The 23,026-nt window shown below is 33.9% G+C and overlaps 1 protein-coding gene, 1 long non-coding RNA gene and 1 pseudogene across 2 annotated transcripts; 1 reads left to right on the top strand and 2 right to left on the bottom strand.

The window, feature by feature from the left end:
- The window catches only part of LOC125420718 (probable LRR receptor-like serine/threonine-protein kinase At1g07650), a 78,649-nt pseudogene that overhangs the window by 39,552 nt on the left and 16,071 nt on the right, over positions 1-23,026 (bottom strand).
- On the bottom strand, positions 8,246-10,010 carry LOC132799321 (uncharacterized). The gene is made up of 2 exons (XM_060816200.1): positions 8,802-10,010; positions 8,246-8,565 (listed from the first exon to the last, which is right to left on the bottom strand). The coding sequence occupies exon 1, from the start codon at positions 9,636-9,638 to the stop codon at positions 8,907-8,909; it is 732 nt and encodes a 243-aa protein (XP_060672183.1). The 5' UTR covers positions 9,639-10,010; the 3' UTR covers positions 8,246-8,565; positions 8,802-8,906.
- LOC107404209 (uncharacterized) lies at positions 19,788-21,278 on the top strand. Its single transcript, XR_007242207.2, has 4 exons — positions 19,788-20,101; positions 20,211-20,283; positions 20,661-20,811; positions 20,897-21,278. It is a non-coding gene; the product is annotated as an uncharacterized LOC107404209 (long non-coding RNA).

Here is a 23,026-nt window from a genome sequence, read left to right as displayed (position 1 = left end):
CATGTGGTGCGAAATGAATGTGCTAATATGAGTCATTCATCTTAATTTTTAAAATTTTATTATTTAACATCATTAATGACAATTGTTAGTTTGTATAATAAAATTTAATTTTATTATTTTTTATATTAAAATTTTAAAAATAAACTATTTAATTATAATCAATTAATAATCATTATCTACTATATAAATTTCATTGATTGTTTATGCAGTATTTTTCTAATTCTTCCATTCCTACGCTTCGCTGGGTAACGATAATATGCTAGAAGGTTAAAAAAATGCTGGACTTTTGACTTGTGGTTGATGTTAATCTTTATAGATAAAGTCCAACATGAATTTTCTGTCAAAATTTTCCACACAACTTAATTAATGTGTATTGAACTTGTCAAAACTTGGCAGGGTCGGTGGACTGTTGCCACTATTCAATGAGTCACACTGGGGTACAAAAAAATGTATACCTTTATCACCGCAGCAACGTGTTGCCAAATCAAATCCCTTGTGTTTTTGGGTAAATAATCAGATGAAAGTTGCTGTCAACTAGCGAAAATTCTTTTGTAACAAAGTAGTTGGCAATACACCCCTTTCTCGAATGAGACTTTATTTGTCTGTTTCCAATCAAATCCACATATACATTGCAATGTCCCCAAGTCACCATCGACATGTTCCTGAAAACTTCATGATCTTCATTATTTTCTTAATTAATTAATTAATTAAAAACTATAAAATTTTGGGATTTAACCATCAGCATGTAGTTGGATTTTAGATATTTAAGACTTGAATGATTGTAATATTTCACCCATTACAGCTCACAAAAATACAAAGTATATTTTTTCTCTTTAATGGATCCACCAACTCCATTAAATCCCCTTTTTGTTGTAGAACAAGAGCCTGATAAAAACACCCAACTTAATTTTATTCAATATTATATATGTTTAGGTCTAATATAACTAACTCATCATGAGGATAATCGAATTGAATGAAAATCGTGAAGCAACTGTCAAAATTTGAGCTTTCTACTTCCACATATTTAAAAAATAATAAAAACAAAAATATAATGAAATGAAATAAAGATATTAATCTTACCCAATCTACAAGGCCCGCATAATTCTCACTTGGTCGATATTTCATGTTGTTTTTTCCCAGCAACAATTTCCAATGCAACAACACCATAGCTGTAAATATCTGCTTTGTATGTCAAGTAGCCCCACAATGCATATTCTGGTGCCATGTATCCTCTGTTGATCATGAACTATAGTTACTCTCTACAATATGAGCTTTTGTAAATATATATAATAATTCTAAATTATATATTATAAAATTATAAAATGAATTTAAAGAGAAAAAATAGTCACATGGTTCCGGCGATTCTGGTGCTGATGTGAGTGTCATCCTCTTCGACAAGTTTTGCCAAACCAAAATCAGAGATTTTAGGATTAAGGTCCCCATCAAGTAGTACGTTGGTTGTCTTGATGTCTCTATGAACAACTTTCAATGTTGATTCTTCATGTAAGAAAGTAAGACCCCTTGCTATACCAATGCTTATATTTCGCGTTGTTGGCCAGTTCAATTTCAATCCTCCATCCTCTGAACCTGTAATCAGTATTTGTAGTAAAATCAAATATGAATTCAAAATTATATATATATATATATATACATATATATGTAATAAAGTAAAGTTTTTATGGCTCCTAATTCTACTAAATTAGAAACTAAACAATATATATTATAATTAGGAAATCAAATTCACCAAACAAAGCTCGCGCAAGATTATTATTTTCCATGTATTCATATACCAACAACAATTGATTTCTTTCAACACAGCATCCATATAATCTAACAAGATTCGGATGCTGTAAACCAGAAATCATCCCTATTTCATTCACAAATTCACGATTTCCTTGTTTTGATTTTGCAGAAAGTTGCTTAACTGCAATTATTGAGCCATCCAACAGTGTACACTGCATTATTGCAAATGTTAATTTTGTTAACATTATATCCATAGTTTGTATCGAGAAGGAATTGGAATAAGTTATACTATGTTAAGAGAAGATTAATAAGATATATATACATATATATATATCTATACATATATATATATGTTTTTACCTTGTAGACAGATCCAAATCCACCTTCTCCGATCTTGTTTGTAGGGTCGAAGTTGTTCGTAGCTCCTTTAATTTGTTTGAAGGTAAAAAAACCAGTCTGCAGATCTAGACCCCTTAAATTTGTCCAAAAAGAATAAGATTAATAAGGATATTTGGACCAATTTGAGTTAATAAAATACCATTTGTTGTTTTATTTTTATAGTGTGATCTTGAGTATGGTTAAATGACAATAATTAATTGGTAACAATGATCGAGATCAATTTTACCACCGCAAATTTGTATTTTATGGCCATCATCTTTTTCCCTTGATGCTCTTAAATAGCATTTCCACCCAAGAATGCCCGATATAATGCAAATGAGACACAATACAGGAATGATGACCCCAGCCAGTATGAAAAGAATATTTACTGGACGCTTGAACTCTGCACAGAAGTAGAGTACTAGTCAAGTCCAAAATACCACCATATATTAGAGGGGCTTATATGTATATATATGTACGTACTGAATACCACCATTTTATTAACTAGGGAAGCAAGTAGAGGTACAAGCTCACCCATTCGGGTAGTGGAACTGTACTAAATAAAGATTGAGGTTAGATATTAATTTAAATGGGAATTTATAGTGCGAACGTAGATATTTTAGAAATGATGTATAAAAATGCAGTTTTTATATGTCTTATTTGTACCGTATTTTTTTTATACAAGTTTTAATAGAAAAATCATTATCTAAAATGATATTATTGACGATAAAAATACGAATGTCTACATTAAAAAATAGACTATTAATTTATATATATATATATATAGAGAGAGAGAGAGAGAGAGTCAAACTCAAAAAAAAATGAGTTAATGATTTTCACATATTAATTTATATATCTATGTTGTTTTGACCTTTAAGATATATGTTCTACTTGTAGAACTTACCAGCATCCACAGAAATAGCTGATATTAGAGGACCGTATGTTCCTCTTCTTGGAACGGCTGTTGTTCCTTTCCCAGACCAATGAAATCGAATCTCTAGAATTTTATTCTTCACCAGAACTGCTTTAAATTTCTTAACGACTGCCTTGTCAACCCCTTTTGCTTCTTCTTGAATGTTAAAATCCAGCAATTTAAATTTCTCCTACAATATTATTAATTAATAAATTTGTCCAATTAAATTATTAAATTTTCATAAAAATATATATTTAATCAAGCATGTAATGGTAAAATGCAATTTAAGTTAATATTACCTGAATGTAAACATCAAATATTCGTCTCCCAAGACTGCGAAAGGATTTATTGCCTCTAATTATTATCTCTGAGAAGTGAAGTTTGACAGTGTAATTTCCATTTGCTAGGCAACGTGCATGATAGGTGAGAGAAAGAGGCGAGAGGCGTGCACTGGTGTACAATTCTGAGTTATTCATTTGAAGTATGGATACATTCTTGGTTGTGTATATCTGCTCTGAGTTGTCTACATACCAGAAGTGTCTAGTATTACTAATTTCCCAAGTACCACCAAAGGGGATGTACAAATCTGTTTCTTCTACATTGTAATTGTCCCCTTCATAATAGATTTTTCCAATTCTGGTTGCTTCTCCACCACAATTTATGTGTAATGAGTATCTATCTGTGTTCAACATCAATGATCATAAACAATTAGAAATTAGAAGCCAATTTACCCATGGGGATGAATTACCTAGCAATTATAAGCATATGTTTGGGTCTGATTCTAATCAAGATGCTTACACATATATAGTTACCTTTTTTGCAACGTCGTCTCTGATCCGTCCTGCAGTAGGCCACGGGTACTCTTTGATTATTGTTATTAAATAAAAATGAGCAAATTAATAAAGTGTCATGTTAATTTATGTCAATTAAAAAAAAAAAAAACGATCGGCTGATAAAGAAATTAAAGTTTACATTTAAGTTCAATTAAATGCTTACGAGTTCTCATGTGAAGAAAAGCTTCTGAACAAATTCCTGATGTACCGATCAAAAAAAAAAATATTGGGTTCAAAATATTTTGGTATAGTATCATGATAATATTGGACAAATGAAAATACACGAAGATGAAATAACTCGGCTGGTAGAGATGACAATGTTTCTCCACAATTAGGTGGTGCAAGTTTCTCAGGAACTTTTAAATTATTATAGGAAAGATCAGTGTTGCTGCACAAAAAACAATCATGAATATATAATTCCTTCTTTAATTAACTAATTATGGGTCTCAAATAAATATATTAGAGATTCTTTGAAAGAGGTATAGAAAATAAATATAAATAAATAGAATTCGATTATAACAATTAAGTTGATGAAATAAACCCAATGTCTGATAATATATATTGCACTTTAGTGATCACATGACAAGTATATACAATTAACAGAAATGGAAAACGTACGAAAAGCTATCTAAATTGTGATGGAGAACATACTACTTAGCCTTTTGTACTATCAGCCAGTCGGGAATAGTACCGTTAAGCAGGTTACTTGTCAAGTACCTGTTCAGTTAATGTATGGATAAGGATACTCATAACGATTGTTGGACCAATTTTTTTTTTTTTTTTTTTTCAAACTAAAAGTATCAAACAGATTAATAAACATTGAATTAATTAAAGGGCTGTCGTTCATTATAACTTGTTACACCAGCATCCATGTGGTGTGGTTCATCATAAGTTGCGATAGTTTACAAGAAAACAACAGTTATATATAGAGTCAATCCTTTATGGGGAATATTTTGTTTAGAACAGTCCGGAAAAATATCCCATCATAAGTGACATTTCCAATAGAAAATATATACATATATAATCCTATTATATTTAGTAAATGAACATTCCACCAGCACGGGTGGAATGTAAAACAAAGAATTTTGAAGAATGCATACATCCTGATAAAAACCAAGAAAGGATCAAAAAATGTGCTTTGTGTATATTATATTACTCAACTGTTTACTGCACTTTCTCTTTTTTTTTTTTTTTTTAATATTGACTTTTACAGCATTATTTATACAAGTATTTCACCATACGTTAGTTACAAGAAAAGGCAAAATAAGGATTACCAATGACAGATAAATACACCAGCTACACCAGCTTTATCGCTGATAACATTTATCTTGCACCAGTTTTGTTTTTATCACTTGGAGGTGATTTGTTTGAAGCAAACACTTGTTGATCCAGATTGTATGATGATGTGGCTATGCGATGACATGGCTACTGACTGTGACGTGGCTGCAGCACAGTCAGCTTATCATCCCCCCCTCAAACTGGCGAGTAGGAGCTTGTGAACTCCTAGTTTGTCACGAAAATGAAGAAATTGAGAACGGCTGAAAGGTTTTGTAAACAGATCTGCAATTTGAGAAGAAGACGGCAGGTACTGGGTGGTAATTTCTCCAGAGGCAACCTTCTCTCGAATGAAATGATAGTCGAGCTAAAAGTGTTTGGTTCAATTATGAAAGACCAGATTAATGGTGAGATGAAAAGCACTAAGATTATCACAATACAGCTTCAGTGGCCTGTCATACAAGATACCGATTTCTTGCCGCAAGTGAGAGATCCAAGTGAGTTCGACGGCAGCGGAGGCCATGGCTCGATATTCAGCTTCCGTACTTGAACAAGCAACAGTAGGTTGTTTTTTGGGGGGACCAAGAGATCAAGTTGGCACCATAGTAAATGCAAAAACCCATAGTGCTGCATCTAGTTAAAGGGAAGCCAGCCTAGTCCGCATCAGAGCAGCCTTGAAGACAATTGGAGCTGTGTTTTAAGAAACGTAAACCATAGTCCATGGTACCACAAACATATCGGCGGATACGCTTAACGGCCCGAAGATGTTGCTGTTGGGGAGTTTGAAAATGCTAACACACATAATTAACAGCTTGCTGAATATCTGACCGTGTAAATGTGAGATATTGAAGTGCTCCCACCAGACTTCGATATTCGGTTGCATTGACAGGAAGATGATCTTGGCTATGAAAGGTTTGTTTGAAAGAAATCAGGGTGGCCATGAGAGCAGCACCTAACAAATTGGCCCGCTGCAAAAGATCATGAGCATATTTGGTTTGAGATAAGAACAAACCACCAGAAAAAGGCCGAGCTTCAATACCCAAAAAATAATGAAGAGAACCAAGATCCTTTAGAGCAAAATCAGTGTTTAAGCCGGTGACCAAAGCAGCAAGTAAAGAAGTATTAGAACCTGTCAAGAGAACATCATCAACATAGACGAGGAGAAGAACGATATCAGTGGTATGTTTAAAAATAAACAAAGAAGAGTCAGCTTTACTACACTGGAAACCCAAGACGAGTAAGCACTATGAGAGGTGATCAAACCAAGCTCTAGGAGCTTGTTTGAGGCCATAAAGAGATCTTTTGAGAAGGCACACATAATCTGGGTTGGAACGATCAACAAATTCAGGAGGTTGCTCCATGAAAACCTGTTCTTTAAGATGCCCATTCAAAAAGGCATTTTTTACATCAAGTTGCTTAACCGGCCACCCATAGGAAAGAGCAATGGATATGATCAACCGAATAGAAGTGGGTTTCACCACCGGGCTGAAAGTCTCATCATAGTCGATGCCTTCAATTTGCGTATAATCTTTGGCCACCAAGCGTGCTTTATAACGATCCAAAGAACCATCTTCTTTGTATTTCACACGATAGACCCATTTGGAACCGACCACATTAACATTCATTGGCCGAGGTAATAAGACCCAAGTGGCATTGGCGTGAAGAGCAGATAATTCTTCAAGCATGGCATTGCGCCATTCAGGGAGAGTAAGGGCTGTCTTAACTGATTTGGGAACGGGAACAGGGGTTGTTTCAAGGAGAAGAGCAATGTTGGTGGTATTATGAGGATGAAGCTCAATGAGACGGTGGGGGTTTTGTTTGAGCTGATGGCGTGTGAGCATGGGGTGATGAGGTTGAATGGGGCATTGAGGGGAAGGAGAAGGTAACGGTGGGAAATCTAAGTCCAGAAATAATTGAGAGGAGATGTCTTGAGTGGGATTAGGAGAAACTGTGATGGTTGTAGGAGACTGTGGGGACGTGAGGCTATGAGTTTGAGAGAAACGAGAGGTTGGCATGTGTGAGAAGTCACAAGAAGAGGAGCTCAGGTTTGGTGTTGTAGGTGAGGGTGGTACCTGATCAAAAAGTAATTATGAGTGAGTGGGGACCAGTTGTGATGTAGTGCAGCAAGGGGTAGGTGAGGAGGTAGGTGACATGGGGGTATGTGTTTGAGTGGGGACCGGTTGGGATGGAAGGCAGCAGGTGGTAGGTGAGGAAGAGAAGACTGGTTGTAAGTGGGTTGTCTCATCACAACAGCTGGTGGGTAATATAGGTGCTGTGGACTGGTTCTTGTTTTATGAACTGTTGGGTAAGGGGTTGGGTGACCAATTTTGGATTTGACTGTCATGTGAGCCTTGGTCTTTGAGTGTGGCATACTACTCATCAGCGCTAAAAAAGTAGTCAGTTCAAGCGATTCCTGTGCAATAGAAGAAATATTAGTTTTAAAAGGAAATAATTTTTCATCAAATACAACGTGCCTTAAAATAAATACTCGATTCGTCTTTGGATCCAAGCATATGTACCCCTTGTGAGAAGGACTGTAGCCAATAAAAATACACGGATAAGTTTTCTTCATAAACTTATTATTTCCCGATTGTCTAAGATATGGATAACATCTGTAGCCCAGAACTCGAAGACCCATATAATGTGGCAATTGTCCATATAATTTTTTATATGGAATTTCCATTTTTAAAGAAGAAGCTGGCAGTCTATTTATCAAATATGTAGCAGTCAAAAAAATATCTACCCAATATTTAGGTGGTATCTCAGCATGAAACATCATAGTCAAACTTGTTTCAACAAGGTGATGATGCTTTCGTTCAGCTACAGCATTTTGTTGTGGTGTTCTTGGACAAGAAATTTGATGAATAATACCACAATAATCCAAACGAGATATAAATATCTGTGATTGCAATTCACCGCACCATCACTTTGAAAGATTTTAATTTTTTTATCAAATTGATTTTCAACCATCTTCTGAAATTTGAGAAAAGTATCATAGAAATCTGATTTCCTTTTTAAAGGATAAAACCAAGTGAATCTACTGTAATCATCAATAAAAATAACGTAATATTTAAAACCTTGAGTAGATAAAATAGGAGCAGGTCCCCATAGGTTACAATGTATCTTATTCAAAGGAGCAGTAGAAAGAATATTGGAAGTACCAAAAGGAAGTTTACATTGCTTCCCTAATTGACAACTTTCACACACAGAAGAATTTATTATCCAACTTGAAACAGAAATATTTTTATTTTTATCTAAGGTTTGTAAGAACCGAGTGTTTGGATGACCCAATCTGAGATGCCATATTTCAGATGAACCACCTCCACCTTTTATTGCTGCCAACGCTTGATTGTAGCTGTCATCATTCAAAGCATACAGTCCACCTTGTCTATGCCCCTTGGCTATTATTTGATTGTTGAGGTCCTTAATCAAAAAACCAGAAGAGGTGAATTCCACACTACAAGCATTATCATCAGTCAATTTACTAACTAAAAGTAGATTTTTTGTCAATTCTGGAACTACCAAGACATTTTTTAAAGAAATATTTTTCTGACGAGATTTAAGTGTAGTGTTTCCAATATGGGAAATTGATAAAGCTTTCCCATTACCCACATAGATAACATCTGATCCCTTGTAAGGTTTAGAAATTGATAAGGTACCTGGGTCATTAGTCATGTGGGATGTAGCTCCAGAATCTGCAAAGAATGTGGGTTCTTCTTGAACTTTATGGGCAACATTAGCTTCGTGGTGTTCACCGGGTTCATCTATAGGATCATATATGTTCTAACAATTGGAAGCAGTATGATAGGGTCTACCACATATTTGACATATGACTGCTTCTTTGCTTCTTTTTGAGAGGATTTCAAGGTCTGAGTGCTATTAGAAACTGGTGCAGGAGCTATATTACGGGAAAAATAGCTGCCACGGCCTTGTGTTGAAAAATGACTTCCTCCACGATTATGGATAGAAAAGTTTGTAGGACTGAAACCTCCATGATTTGGCATAGAGAAGCTTGTGGGTCCAAAACCACGTCCATGGGAACTGAATCTACCACCAGGTCCTCTTCCTGTTCCATGACTTCGTTGGCCAACAAATGCATATTCTTGATTCAGGCCCTGTTTTTCTCCTGAAAAATTACTTAGAACCTGTTCATGAGACCTTAAAGAGAGAACAAACTGCATGTATGTCGGATATGGGGGCTTTGACAACATAGACAACCTAAAATCTTGATAAGTATGGCCTAATCCTCTAGATAAATGAAAGCATTTATCCAAGTCATTCACTGGTTTTCCAATTGCAGATAAATTATCACAAATAGAGTTAAAGTTTTTGAGATACTTATCTAAGGTTGCAGATCCTTTCTTCAAACCCATCAAACGATTAGTTAAGTAGATTTCCTTCTCCTTCGTAGCTGGCAGCAGTTGCTCTTCAATGGCATGCCAAACACTGAAAGCTGTCTCCAGGCCGAAGGTGAAGCTAAGTACATCTACTGTCATTGTCCCGAGCAACCAAGTTATAAACAGGCCATCATTGTTGATCCATAGTTGATAATTTGGATTACAAACTTTACTGCTTCCACTGCCTCCACTAGTTTCTATCTGAAGTTCTTCTAATGGACATTCAGCATTAGTAATGTGATGTAGAATTCCCAAACTTCAAACCAAGGGAAGCATATCTCCATAGTAGATAATTTGAAAAATCAAGTTTTAAAGATATCAAACTGGAACATTGATGAAAAGATTGGATGGTTAACCTTGGTTCAATTTCCAAAGCTACTTTCAGATTAAGCTTTGGAGATTTTCCAAGCTCTGATACCATGATAAAAAACAAGAAAGGAATAAAAAGTGTGCTTTGTGTATATTGTATTACTTAACTGTTTACTGCACGTTCTCTTTTTTTCTTTTTAATATGGACTTTTACAACATTATTTATACAAGTATTTCACCATACGTTAGTTACAAGAAAAGGCAAAATAAGGATTACCAATGACAGATAACTACACCAGCTACACCAGCTTTATCGCTGATAACATTTATCCTGCACCAATTTTGTTTTTATCACTTGGAGGTGATTTGTTTGAAGCAGACACTTGTTGATCCAGATTGTATGATGACGTGGCTATACGATGACATGGCTGCTGACTGTGACATGGCTGCAGCACAGTCAGTTTATCACATCCCACCAAGAGTTGGTGGGATATGTATCGCTCCTCACATGATGAAAGATTTTGCCTATTATCAAAAAATTATTTTATAAAAATATATCTACAATTAAACTTTAAAAAGTTGTATTTTACTTTTTAAAGTAATCTCTTTTCATCATGACCACTAGATTTTATGTAATTGAGTTGAACTTTAAAATTTTAGAATACAATTATTACATAGGAGGATCTTACTTTAAAAAAGCAGAAATACTCTTTTTTTTTTTCTTCTTCTTCTTATAGCCTCTCTTTTTTTTTTTTTTTCTTTTTTTTGAGAATTGTAACATGCACCTTAGTTAAGCCTGCTTCCATATATCTACGTGCAAAGTTGGTCCACCTTTCAATAACTTAGGTTTTTGGACGGGTGGTATTTCAACAAGAATATAATCCACATTAAATAAATATACATCAATAACTTCACATATTACATATCCTAGCCACAAATTTAATATATATATATATATATATATGCATCCTAATGCATACATCACAAACAACTTTAAGAAAACATACCAGAAATTCAAAATCTGGGATATCTCCTTCTAATTTGTTAAATGTGAGATCTCTACAATAGAAAACCAAGCTAATTAATTTTTATAAATTAAGAATTAATAAAACAGGATTGGCTCAACCAAACCTTAATTTTTAGTGTTACAAGCTTTCAAAGATGAAGCATGTATTTAATTTTTAGTGTTACAAGCTTTCAAAGATGAAAGGCATGAATTAGGCAAAAAGGGGAAATAGATTGATATTCTACAAGATCTGGAGATTCTTCATATCCTTCAAATATTTAGGGATTGGTCCAATAAGATTACAGCTTCTCAGCACCCTGTAACATAAATCTAACTTTAAGTAAGCAGAGTTTGCGTGCTTTTGATCGTAAAAGACTCTAATATTATAGGTTTCTGCAGCATTTGAGCTACTTACAGTTTTGTCCTGTTCTCCATATATCCTAAGGTTGGAAACCACGAGTCCTTTCCACCATTCAAGTCGCTAATTATTCTGCGTACATATTAGCATTGTGAACACTATTAGCTAACTTTTAATTTTCTATCTTGAAGGCACCTTAAGATTTTGGAGAATGAAAAGGAAATTAAAGAACTATATATACATATATATGCATGAAACTTAATGAGAGATAGAAAGAGAAAGTAACTCACAGCTAATGCAGCTCAGATATAGTACTAGGGATTGGTCCTTCCAAACCGCTAGATTGAATTTCTCTGTTAATTAATGACACAACTTGACTGTATGAATTAATGTTAAACAAACTAGCTACTTAAAAAAAATAAATACATTAAGTAGAATGCATATACAGTGAAAATAATTATACTTACAATATTGTAAGATTTTTCCAATTCTTAATAAAGTTGGGTATTCTTCCTGTGAAGTTGTTGCTACTCAATCTACTGCAAGCCAAGCCCAAAATTGAAAGAAGATATATAATATAATATTGTTTAATTAATAATAAAAATTGATGCGACATATGACTGAAGGCAGAATCTAGCTAAAATTGTTTCCATTAAATTAAGTGTACCTTACACCGTTCCCAATCTGGTGAGATAAGAGAGAGCCATAGGCAACTCTCCAGTGAGATTGTTAGCATTAAGGTTGCTGCATATGTAAACTAAATAATATATTAAAAAATGAACTTCAATCTATCCAGTATATTTTGCTTATTAAAATCATGGATAATCGGTAAATGAACAATTAAATTAAACGACAGCAATTAAAATCAAGAAAATGAATAAAAAGAAACTGACAGATGTTTCAAGTTGATCAGGTTCCCAAGCGCACCGGGAATGGTTCCAGAAAACATGTTGTTTTCTAAACTCCTGAAAAAATATAGTAATTTTCTTCATGTTGAGCAATACATACTAAACCAAATGATAAAAAATAAAAATAAAATGTTAATTTTACAAGTGATTTAATGTTTGCATACAGATATGTTAGAGTGGTTATATTTCCAAGGTAGTCCGGGATTGGTCCTGTTAACTTGTTCACAGCGACGGAACTGCAATATACAAATTCTATGATCAATTCAGCAAAATGAGTATGTGTCTGGCTGACACTGATTATAATTTATACACATTATGTGACAGTCCAAATCATCCGTACGAGTGGAACTTCACAATTCTTCTTCTTGAGGTCTATCCGCATGAGATATTGTTTTTTTTGGATATAAAAAATCCTTTTACAATCCAACCCTCGGTTTTTCAAAAAAAAAGTATTCATACCCATTTATATGACATGCTTCGTTTTTTTTTCCAACCAATGTGAAACTTCACACATCAAGTCTACAAATATGCTTACATAGATTCCAACTTGGTGAAAACCCATTCTGGTGGTATTTTTCCACTAAGGTAGTTCCGTGTGAAATCCCTATATTTTTTAAACTATATTTAATTAATTCAGATGAATATTCATGGAAGCATAGTCGATATATAAAGTTAATAATAAAGGCATACGTTTCCCTTACACTGCTTTAATGTGTCGTAACTTTGCAGGAGATGGTGGAAGCACACCAGAAAGATCTTGCCCTTTGAGAGATCTGCATTGCATATATACATAAATATATATATAATATATATGACATGAATTATCCCATGACTCATCGATCAGTTCAAAAAGTCTCCACGGGACATCCTAGTGTCAAATCCAATATTTTTTTCTTGCAAAATATGGCGTCCCATCCCAATGTCAAGTAACAATAAAAATAATAATAATCAAATCAATTATATTGCGTCACACATGTCACAGAGAGTGAGTGGCAATAAACCACTGTTTCCTGCTAATTTAAAAATAATAATTTTGACTTAATTGAGTTTTGATATCCTCGTTTGGGAATATTGCAACAATTTTGACCTTCATTTTTAAAACTGATGATATTGAACTTCAAATTTTTTTTTTTTTAATTGCAAATTAGATAGTTCAAATTTGGACCAATAGAAACTTAACCACCATCCCATATAAGATGCATATGAGGTATTAAAATATAATTCTTTTTTCTTTTTCTTTCTTAATATAGAAAGTACTAGAAAGTGATTTCTTGAAAATGGAAAAAGAAATAGAGAATTTTTTATTATTTTATATTTAAATTTTATTAAAAATTGTATATGTAGAAATTTCAATGCCCCCCCTCCCATGTACATATCTTTTACAGATACATTTGATAAATCATTGAAATAATCTAATTTAACAGTGGATAAAAAGTATAAAGTGCGGAAAGTAATGTGTAGATAAGATTTTTAATTTCCTATCTTTTATCTTCCATTAGAACATTGTCATTTTAATGACAAATAATATTCGTAAAAAATAGTGGTACATGGAACCACTCTACCCATTTTAATATACTTTTAAAGTTGCACACTTTCGACACCTCATTGACATTCACATGGGATGAGTTAAAGTTTTCGTTAACCAAAAGTCGATGACCGTGGCCCAATTTACAACAAATTAAAAATTAACAGCTTACTAATGTGAGTTTTTTAAACCTAAAAACTGCCATTGGAACATTTCCAAATTAGAAGGATTAAAATGCGATTAATCCAAATTGTTTCTTATATAAAACTAGATAATAATTAATATTGTATAGTGGATTTGGAATTTTCATCCCCTTTTCCGTGTTTCTTATTTGTCCCCTAATAATACGATGCCATATTATTTAAAAATATTAATAAAGAAATAAAATAAATATAAAAGAAAAATAATAACTATTTTTATAAAGAAATAAGATCTTATCAATGGTCAAACAATAATGAAAATAGAATAAAAGAAACAGAAAATTTCCATCTTTGTATACCATTAGGCATATGAATTTGAAAGTATGAGAAAAAATTGATGTAATAACACAACACAATACATAAACAATTACGGTCACTGGTCATTTCGGTTTAAATTGATTTGGTTGAATCACTTTTTCTACCAAAAAATAAATAAAAAATTATACCGACACCTTTTGTTTTTCCGCGTAAGTTTTTATTTTATAAGCTTTACAATATATATATATATATATATATATATATATATACCTTTGTAATTTTAGAAATTAAAAAATAATATAAAATATGCCAATTAGGAAAATTTGTTTTGTTGCACTGTACACAAATTTTTGATATTTTCATGTATGAAAAATGAAAGAATTTGCATGCTAAAACTTAAAATTAAACATAATTTGTGTACTAAAAAGTAATAGTAATAAAATTTATGAATTGGCCTACAAGGTTTGAATAGTAATATATATATATATTATATATATATATATACACACACACACACACACACACACACCAAGGCAACGCATGTGCATACATGTTTTGTACGTGGCAGACGCCAGCGGAGCAATTGCAAGTGACGGTAGAGTTGTACAGTTTCTCTTGTGGGGGAACTGGTATATTCCAGCTAATTTGATCGCTACACGGGTCTACGGTGAAGTTCCAGTCTTTCTTCTTTAGCTCTGCAGCTATTTTTTTAAGAGCTTCAACTACATATGCGTACAAAACTTATTATGGATATATCATGTTATTTAATAAATAAATTTAATAAATAATTTAGTATCATATCATGAAAAATTTTAAAAAAAAAATGTCAATAATTACGTTCATAAGGAGGAAGAGTACTCCCAGCTGCTATTTGTGCTTCTATGTGCATGGCTCCTAAGCAAAGAAGCAGGAATATAAGCATAATAACGCGCTGCATACTTTGGGGTGTATCAGGAATTGTCTCCATGTCTGTTTTCAAGTCCTCTACATTGACTTATAATTACTGTGTGGGAACTAGCTAATGTTTTTTCTTGTACCTAACACCTAAACTAGTATATATATTCACGTCGCCCTAGTCCTCCTTGGACATATTTCAGATAGTAATGATCGTATTGATAATAATTCATTTTGAATTCAAAACTTTATCCTAAATTCCTTCTCTCCGATTTATCAAAAATAAATAAATAAATAAAAGTGGTATATATATTCATTAAAAAATATGTATACCTAAACTAGTATATTGAAAAGGAGGGCAGTTTAACGCCGTTTACATGTATAAGATAATATTTTTTGGGAGAAAAATTTGATTAATTAGAAAAAGAAATTATATTCTTTCCTTCAAAAGAATATTAGATGGACATGCTGCACTGGTTCATCCTCCACCCAAGATACTTTTACAAAAGATTTAGGATAATAGAGTAGGTGTATAACACCCCGTATCAAAAAATATACATGATTAAACAAGTTTAACCAAATTGATTAAGTTTGACCAAGTAAACAATATATGGGTTCAAGTTGACTTTTTCAATAGCTAATATTTTTGGTTTGACTGAGATACCATTGTGTAGATATCGTCGATACGAGTTCATAGACTGGCGGCACGCCAAATTCTGAGTTACGGATAAAAAGTTATACTTCTAATAAATTTTAAGCATAAGTTTTAAATCAGTGTCCAAGCCAGTTTTCAGTTTTTATTTGTTAGTGACCCAAGGCTTTATATAAGTCTAGGTAAGCATGTCAAACAGGAAACAAAGCCCAAAATACCCATTTCTTCCCTTAAACCGGAGAAATTCTCTCCTCAGACCCGTGGGTCCGAACTGGGTCGTTTCGACCCATTTACCGTCGAACCGGATCACCGTCGTTTTGCCCATTTCTGGCCAACTACCACTTACATGTGCCAGCCAAGTAGAAATGTCACTTGAAGGTGAGCTCAGTCGTGAAATTTCACTGCGAGCGAAGGCCGGACGCTCCCAGATCGGGCCAGGGAAGTCCGCGACGGTCGGTAAGGTGGGTCGTCGGATTTTCTCCATTTTTGACCGTTTCAGGCCAACCCATACACCTTTTCCACTATTTTTGACCCCTCTGAACTCATTTCTGTGGTTAATTTGTCCAGATTCCTCACTGTTTGAAAGATCCGACAACGGGAAGTTTGGCCAATGCTTCAACAGTGTTTTCCGGCCACCAGAGGAAACTTTGGACCAAAGTGAGCATACTGATGAGTTCCTTGTCTCTTGGGCTTTCCATCAATATAAAGTTTATGAATTTTGGAGGTCGTTTGATAATTTTTTTCATTTTTAGATCAATTAGTTAATTTTCGGATAAATTAGGGACTGTGTTTGGATAAAATTGATCAAATTAGTTAAAATTGGAGATGAATTAGTGAAGTTGTATATTATTAGGACCCATTAGGTGTTTTCGATTTTGAAATATTAGGCTTCGGGTGAAAATCCCCAATTTTAGGTATCGGATCCTAAGGGCACGCTGTATAATTGGACTGTCCGGTGTCCAATTTATGCAATTTTGTAGTACTATAAATCATTTTGAGACATTTGGGCTATACAAGTGTCTCTGGTTTAGTTGTTTGGAGCCTGAGAAATATTTTATTATATTACAGGCACTTGAGTTGAGCCTGGAGGCGATCCTGTAAAGGAGCAGGCATGAGCATCTACAGTACTGTGAGTGGTTATATTATTGTAAATTGCTTTGGGGTATAATATAATATATATGTGTTCAAATAATTTGGCATATACACCATTTGATTGAATGTTTGGATTATGCATATATAAATATCTGCCTCATTAAATATGAGTTGTTATTTTACGTAAGGTTTGACAATATATTAAATGGTTTTAAATTCTAATAAGTTCATAAGTGAACTTGTACTAGTTAAATATTTTGGTATTTAAATTGTGATTTTAAATCATTTCGGAAATGATTTATTTAAGAAGCAGATGAAAAATTTTATGATCTTAAGCATATTCAAATATTTCAAGAATTTTATGTGCTTAAAATTGATTTATGGTGAATATATTTCACCGTGGTATCTTCTGGTTTTGGTAAGAAATAATGATTTGAAGTTTTTTTGAAATAATTTTTAAAAAAAAGCAGTTGAGCTTGACAATCAAATTATGATTTATGATACAGTAGGATACTGTATCGGTTATTTTTAATTGATATACCGTATAGTACCAGAGTTTGATTCAATATTATATTACAGCGCGCTGGGTTTACCATGGTGCCGTGAGGTTGGTTTCATCCAATGGTTATCTATTATTACCACGGACTGTGAGGTCGGGTTTATCCGACGGTTTATTATTATTACCATAGTATCGTAAGATTGGTATTATCCAACGATTTATTATTGACACGAACCATGAGGTTGGGTACGTCTCGACGGTTAATTGATATTTCTACGACACCTTTCGTATATTGAGGGTCGTGAGATGGATGTCTCCCATAGGTTACAGATTGGTACATCGTTTGGTACATTGTGTACGTTTGAACATATTGTTGATTTACAAACATTGTGGTGATTTCTGCATTTTCATATTTATTTGGTGGAACTGTATTTATTATATTTTATGCTCAAATATTTATATCTTGATTTGAGATATTTTATAATATTACAATGATCGTTCATTTTATATTTGAGCATCGGTTTTATGATATAGTAAATTGGGATACAAGTTTGGGTTTTGTAAAATGATTTTTAAATAACTTTTCAAGCGAGTGGAACAAGAGGTCTTGAGAGAGATTTTTCAGAAAAATAAATTATTATTTTTCTATTATACTATGTCACTCACTGAAATTTCTTTATCTCATGTTTTATTGTTTTAAATTCGTTCCCCTTGGCCTAGGCAGCTAGTAGCAATCTACCTCGCGCACAGCTTATCATTTTGTTCCTTCCACGACAACAGCCGTATTTATCTTTCCTTTATCTACTGTTATCTTCTGGATTTATTTATTACTTATTTATATTTCCGGACATCGTTGATACTCTTAGAATACGCTGATTTTAGGTATGGGACTTAGTAGAGACCATGGTACTTATACGTGTAGTTATGGCCTGTAGTACAGTAGGGCGGTTGTAGACTTTATGCTATTGTGGATTTATTTATTTATTTTTTTATATAAATATTGAGGTATTATTGTTATCGCTTGTGTTTGTTGTCCACATTTTAAGATAAAGTTCCATTAGATATTCTCTAGAGATTGTCCAGTAGGACTTCACTAGGTGGGGCCACCCAGAGGATCCTGGAAAAGTTCCCGAGGCGGATCCTGTCAAAGTGACATATCCTAGAAATTAATGCTGTGATATTATAAGTATTATTATCTCCATGCATATGGATATGATCATTAATTGATAAGTAAAACCGACGCATTGAAACAGCAAACTTATATTTACATAAATGTTAGAGAAAATTAAAAGCCATCATAAGATAAAATATTACCTTCATCAGCATCCAAAACATGAGATACAGTTGTACTCAAACGTAACTCGAAACAAAAACAATATTTAATAAGAGACAACACTATCTTTTAAGTGAACGTAAACTTGGATATTTGGATGGATCAAATTGGAAATTTCGTTGATCTCTTGACTTGAAGAATCTGATAAACCAGATACATAAATATCTTTCGAAAGTTGCTAGTTGTTTAAATTAATTAGATGAAGAACATTGATATGTGTGTGTATATATATAGTGTACAAATAATTAAAATGCAAGTTGTTCGTTTGGCCCAGGTTAATAAAGATTTAAACTAAATGAAATGTACATATTTGACTCTTTTCTCTACATTTTCCAAAAAATAGACTTCTTGTGGGTAGATTTTTTTTTTTTTTCTTTATTGTAGTGATAAAACAAGTTATTGTATTTTAGCAGTAGCACTCACAATAATGCTGTTTATTATTATTGGTGTACAATCATCAATAAAATATACATATCAAATGATAATTTAATTATTTATTATTAAAAAATTCATTTTTAAAATTTTAAAATAAAAAATAATAAAATTAAAATTTACCATGTCAACAACCGTGACAAAGAGTTAAACTTTATTGAAAATATTCTTAATCACACTAATTATCCAAAAAAATACTTATTATCAAAAATAAAGAAAGACCATGCATCTCTTACTTTCTTTTGTCACATCTTATTTATAAATATTTAACAACTTATCTTGATATCTCATAACTATATATTATGTCATTATTATATATGTATGTATATATATAAAGTCATTATTGTAATTTTTTTATCAGAAAATTAATTGCCATCGATGAAAGGCACTTTTGATTAAAAAATATCCATTTTCTTATCCCATGTGAAAGTGATCAGGAAATGAAACGAATAATTTGGTCATCCTAACTGTGCCACGTCTTCAATTTTCTTCTTTACATTATATAACTAGCATTTCCATAGTTACTTTCCTTTGAAAACGATTGTTTCTCAGGGTGTTTACACCCAACAGTGGACTTTCCGGACCCTAGATGTAGCAGACTAGGTCTTTCACAAATTATCCACCATTCAAACAGATTGAAAACAACTATTCACGCTTAAAATAAAGTAGATTGCAATGTCCAACTACTTCTCAATGACCAAATACGTTCACATTTTTATTATTGGTTATGGAAAGCAGGAAATGCTGCATGATGTACTACAAAGGTCCAGCTGACTACATCCTTTAGTCTATACTATAAGCGAGAAGGGCTCCCAAGTTTGGTCATGTTTTACTGTTCAAAATGGTTCCAAAACGACTACTTTTTGTGCGTTTTGGCTTTTCTTTTCCTTGTTTTTTTACTATTCAACAGTTGCCATACTGGTGAGATCCACATTTTATGCTTTTTTTTTTATTTTGCCATACAGGTGTCAGGGGTTGTGGTATGGCATGCATTATGGTTATGATGACTTACAGTATGGTAAGGATAGAGTTGATGTACTTTATACAAAATTCTGGACTTCATTATTGTACTTCAGAAAAGACTTTGCCTTACCATGTAAGTAAAGATTTTAATTTATAATATTTTAAAGCCTATTTCCTTGGTTTTCAGTATTTAAATGCCATTGCCTTTTTTTCTTTTCTATTTTTTTTTTTTTTGTTTTCAGCTTTTCTCTCCCCCTACTCTCTTCATCAGTGACGATAAAGAACATGAGGATTGTGTTATTCACTACAAAATTGGTAACTTTAATTTTTTCCATTCCTTTGTCTTATTACTTAATTTCCTCGTGCATTTCAATTCTTTTGTGAGTTCATGAATTTCATTGTGCATGGATCTTTGCATTTTTCATTGCTTTTGTGTGCACATGCATATGATTTATATTTCAGTTCTTCACCCAATATCACATATTGATATATGAAAAACCAACATGTATTTATGCTAACAAAAGGACTAGCTTCTCTGCATAGATTATCTCAAACATCCATTTTTTGAGAGCTCTAACAACTGCCAGAGCATCCGTGTTCCTCATAGTCAATGACTATGTCATCGTCATCTATAATTTGGTTGATTTGATTCATAGTGATTTCATTTTATGTTTTTCTAAAATATAATATAGCAAAATGGTTAGAGAAGTAAAGCTAATCAAGGATATTCAAGCTCAACAAAGAGGTTGGACAGTAAAAGTGGTGATTATTGAGAAAGCAATGCCACGAGTTTCTAAATCAAGTCCAAACAAATATCAAAGGTTAATCTTAGCTGATGAAGAAGTAAGTTTGTTTTGATAATATATTTATTTTGTATAATTTGTTTCATATATAACTCAATTTTAAGTCTCTTGTTTTTCTTATACAGGGTAATAAGATCCAGGCCACAATATATGGTGGAGACATCCACATCTTCCGAGACACACTCATAATTGGGAAAAATTATTATATTTCTAATGCTTGGGTTAAAGAAATTGGTGCACAATATCAGATTGTTCAAAATAATTTGCAATGGACTATAAATGGTCGAACCATTGTGGAAGAAGTGACTGGAGATTCAGAGATAATTGTGCCTGCTGTTTACAACTTTGTCCCGTTCTCACGACTACACACTTATATTGACTCTCTATCCCACGTCGGTATGTTTGTCTATATAGTCAATTTGTTCAGCTATATTTTTATAACTTTTCATTTGTGAATCTTTCTTTTTTTTAGGATTCTGTTAAAGATATTGAAAAAATTGCCATATTATCCAGTAGTCATAAGCTTCTAATTTAAGTTTAAAAAATTTTTCAGACACAACTTAGCTCTTTCTTTAAAAAATAACAAGTTTTTACGTCTATAGAATAAAAACAAACAAAGTAAAAAATAATTGCTCTTTCTAAGATTCGAACACAAGACCTCATGGGGCTCACAATGCTTAAGCAATCAACACAATCAACAAGGCTTAGGCATAAGTTGCAATAAAATTGCAATGACATTATTCTTATGCACTTTACAACATTAAAAAACATGGACATATCGACCCAAGGACGGCTTAGGGGAATCACCCTCTGCAAGAGCCATGATGCCCCATGTCGAAATTCGAATTCTAAAATCCTGAACATGTCCCAATTTTAAAAAAGAAAAAATGGAATTTCCCCCAAATGGATGGAAATCCCTTGTTGGGCACTTAAAAGTGGTTTTTTTTGAAAATCGGGCCAACAGGTCCCCTTCAATTTCCCTTTCTTTTGATATATTATGGGCCCCAATCCGACGGTCGGATCAAAAGTTATGCCCTTTCAAAGTTTTCCGATCGTTTTACGCATTCTTTTCGCGCCCGCCCCATTCCTTGTGTTCCTCGTTTCTGCCATTCCATCACTTTGGCTTGTGTCTCTTCAAGAGACGATCGAATCGAGTGGTCGCAAGCCAAAAACGGCCAGACACAACTTAACTCGGCCACACATAAGTTAGCTCGGCCACACATAAGTTAGCTCGGCCAGACACAACTTAGCTCGGCCAGACACAACTTAGCTCGGCCAGACATAAGTTAGCTCGGCCAGACAGAAGTTAGCTCGGCCAGACATCAGTTAGCTCGGACACACACAACTTAGCTCGGACAGATATCAGTTAGCTCGGCCAGACACAACTTAGCTCGGCCAGACATCAGTTAGCTCGGCTAGAGACAACTTAGCTCGGCCAGACATAACTTAGCTCGGACAGACAGAACTTAGCTCGGACAGATATCAGTTAGCTCGGCCAGACACAACTTAGCTCGGCCAGACACAACTTAGCTCGGCCAGACATCACTTAGCTCGGCCAGACACAACTTAGCTCGGACAGACATCAGTTAGCTCGGACAGACATCAGTTAGCTCGGCCAGACACAACTTAGCTCGGCCAGACATCAGTTAGCTCGGCCAGACACAACTTAGCTCGGCCAGACATCAGTTAGCTCGGCCAGACACAACTTAGCTCGGCCAGACATAACTTAGCTCGGACAGACATAACTTAGCTCGGACAGATATCAGTTAGCTCGGCTAGACACAACTTAGCTCGGCCAGACACAACTTAGCTCGGCCAGACATCAGTTAACTCGGCCAGACACAACTTAGCTTGGCCAGACATCAGTTAGCTTGGCCAGACACAACTTAGCTCGGCTAGACATCAGTCAGCTCGGCCAGACACAACGTAGCTCGGATAGAGACAACTTAGCTCGGCCAGACATCAGTTAGCTCGGCCAGACACAACTTAGCTAGGCCAGACACAACTTAGCTCGACCAGACATCAGTTAGCTCGGCTAGACATCAGTTAGGTCAGCCAGACACAACTTAGCTCGGCCAGACACAACTTAGCTCGGTCAGACATCAGTTAGCTCGGCCAGACACAACTTAGTTCGGACAGACATCAGTTAGCTCAGCCAAACACAAGTTAACTCAGACAGACAGCAGTTAGCTCGGATAGGCCATAAGTTAGCTCGGACATCAGGCAGACATAAGTTAGCTCGGTTGAAGAAATAA

This window comes from Ziziphus jujuba, chromosome 1, assembly GCF_031755915.1.
Source record: "Ziziphus jujuba cultivar Dongzao chromosome 1, ASM3175591v1".
NCBI classification, from domain to species: Eukaryota; Viridiplantae; Streptophyta; class Magnoliopsida; order Rosales; family Rhamnaceae; genus Ziziphus; species Ziziphus jujuba.
Note: the sequence above shows the minus strand (reverse complement) of the source record. Positions and strands in the feature narration are given on the sequence as shown.

Coding starts and splice junctions, on each gene's coding strand:
- LOC132799321 (XM_060816200.1), bottom strand. CDS start 9,638: ATGACAGTAGATGTACTTAGCTTCACCTTCGGCCTGGAGACAGCTTTC.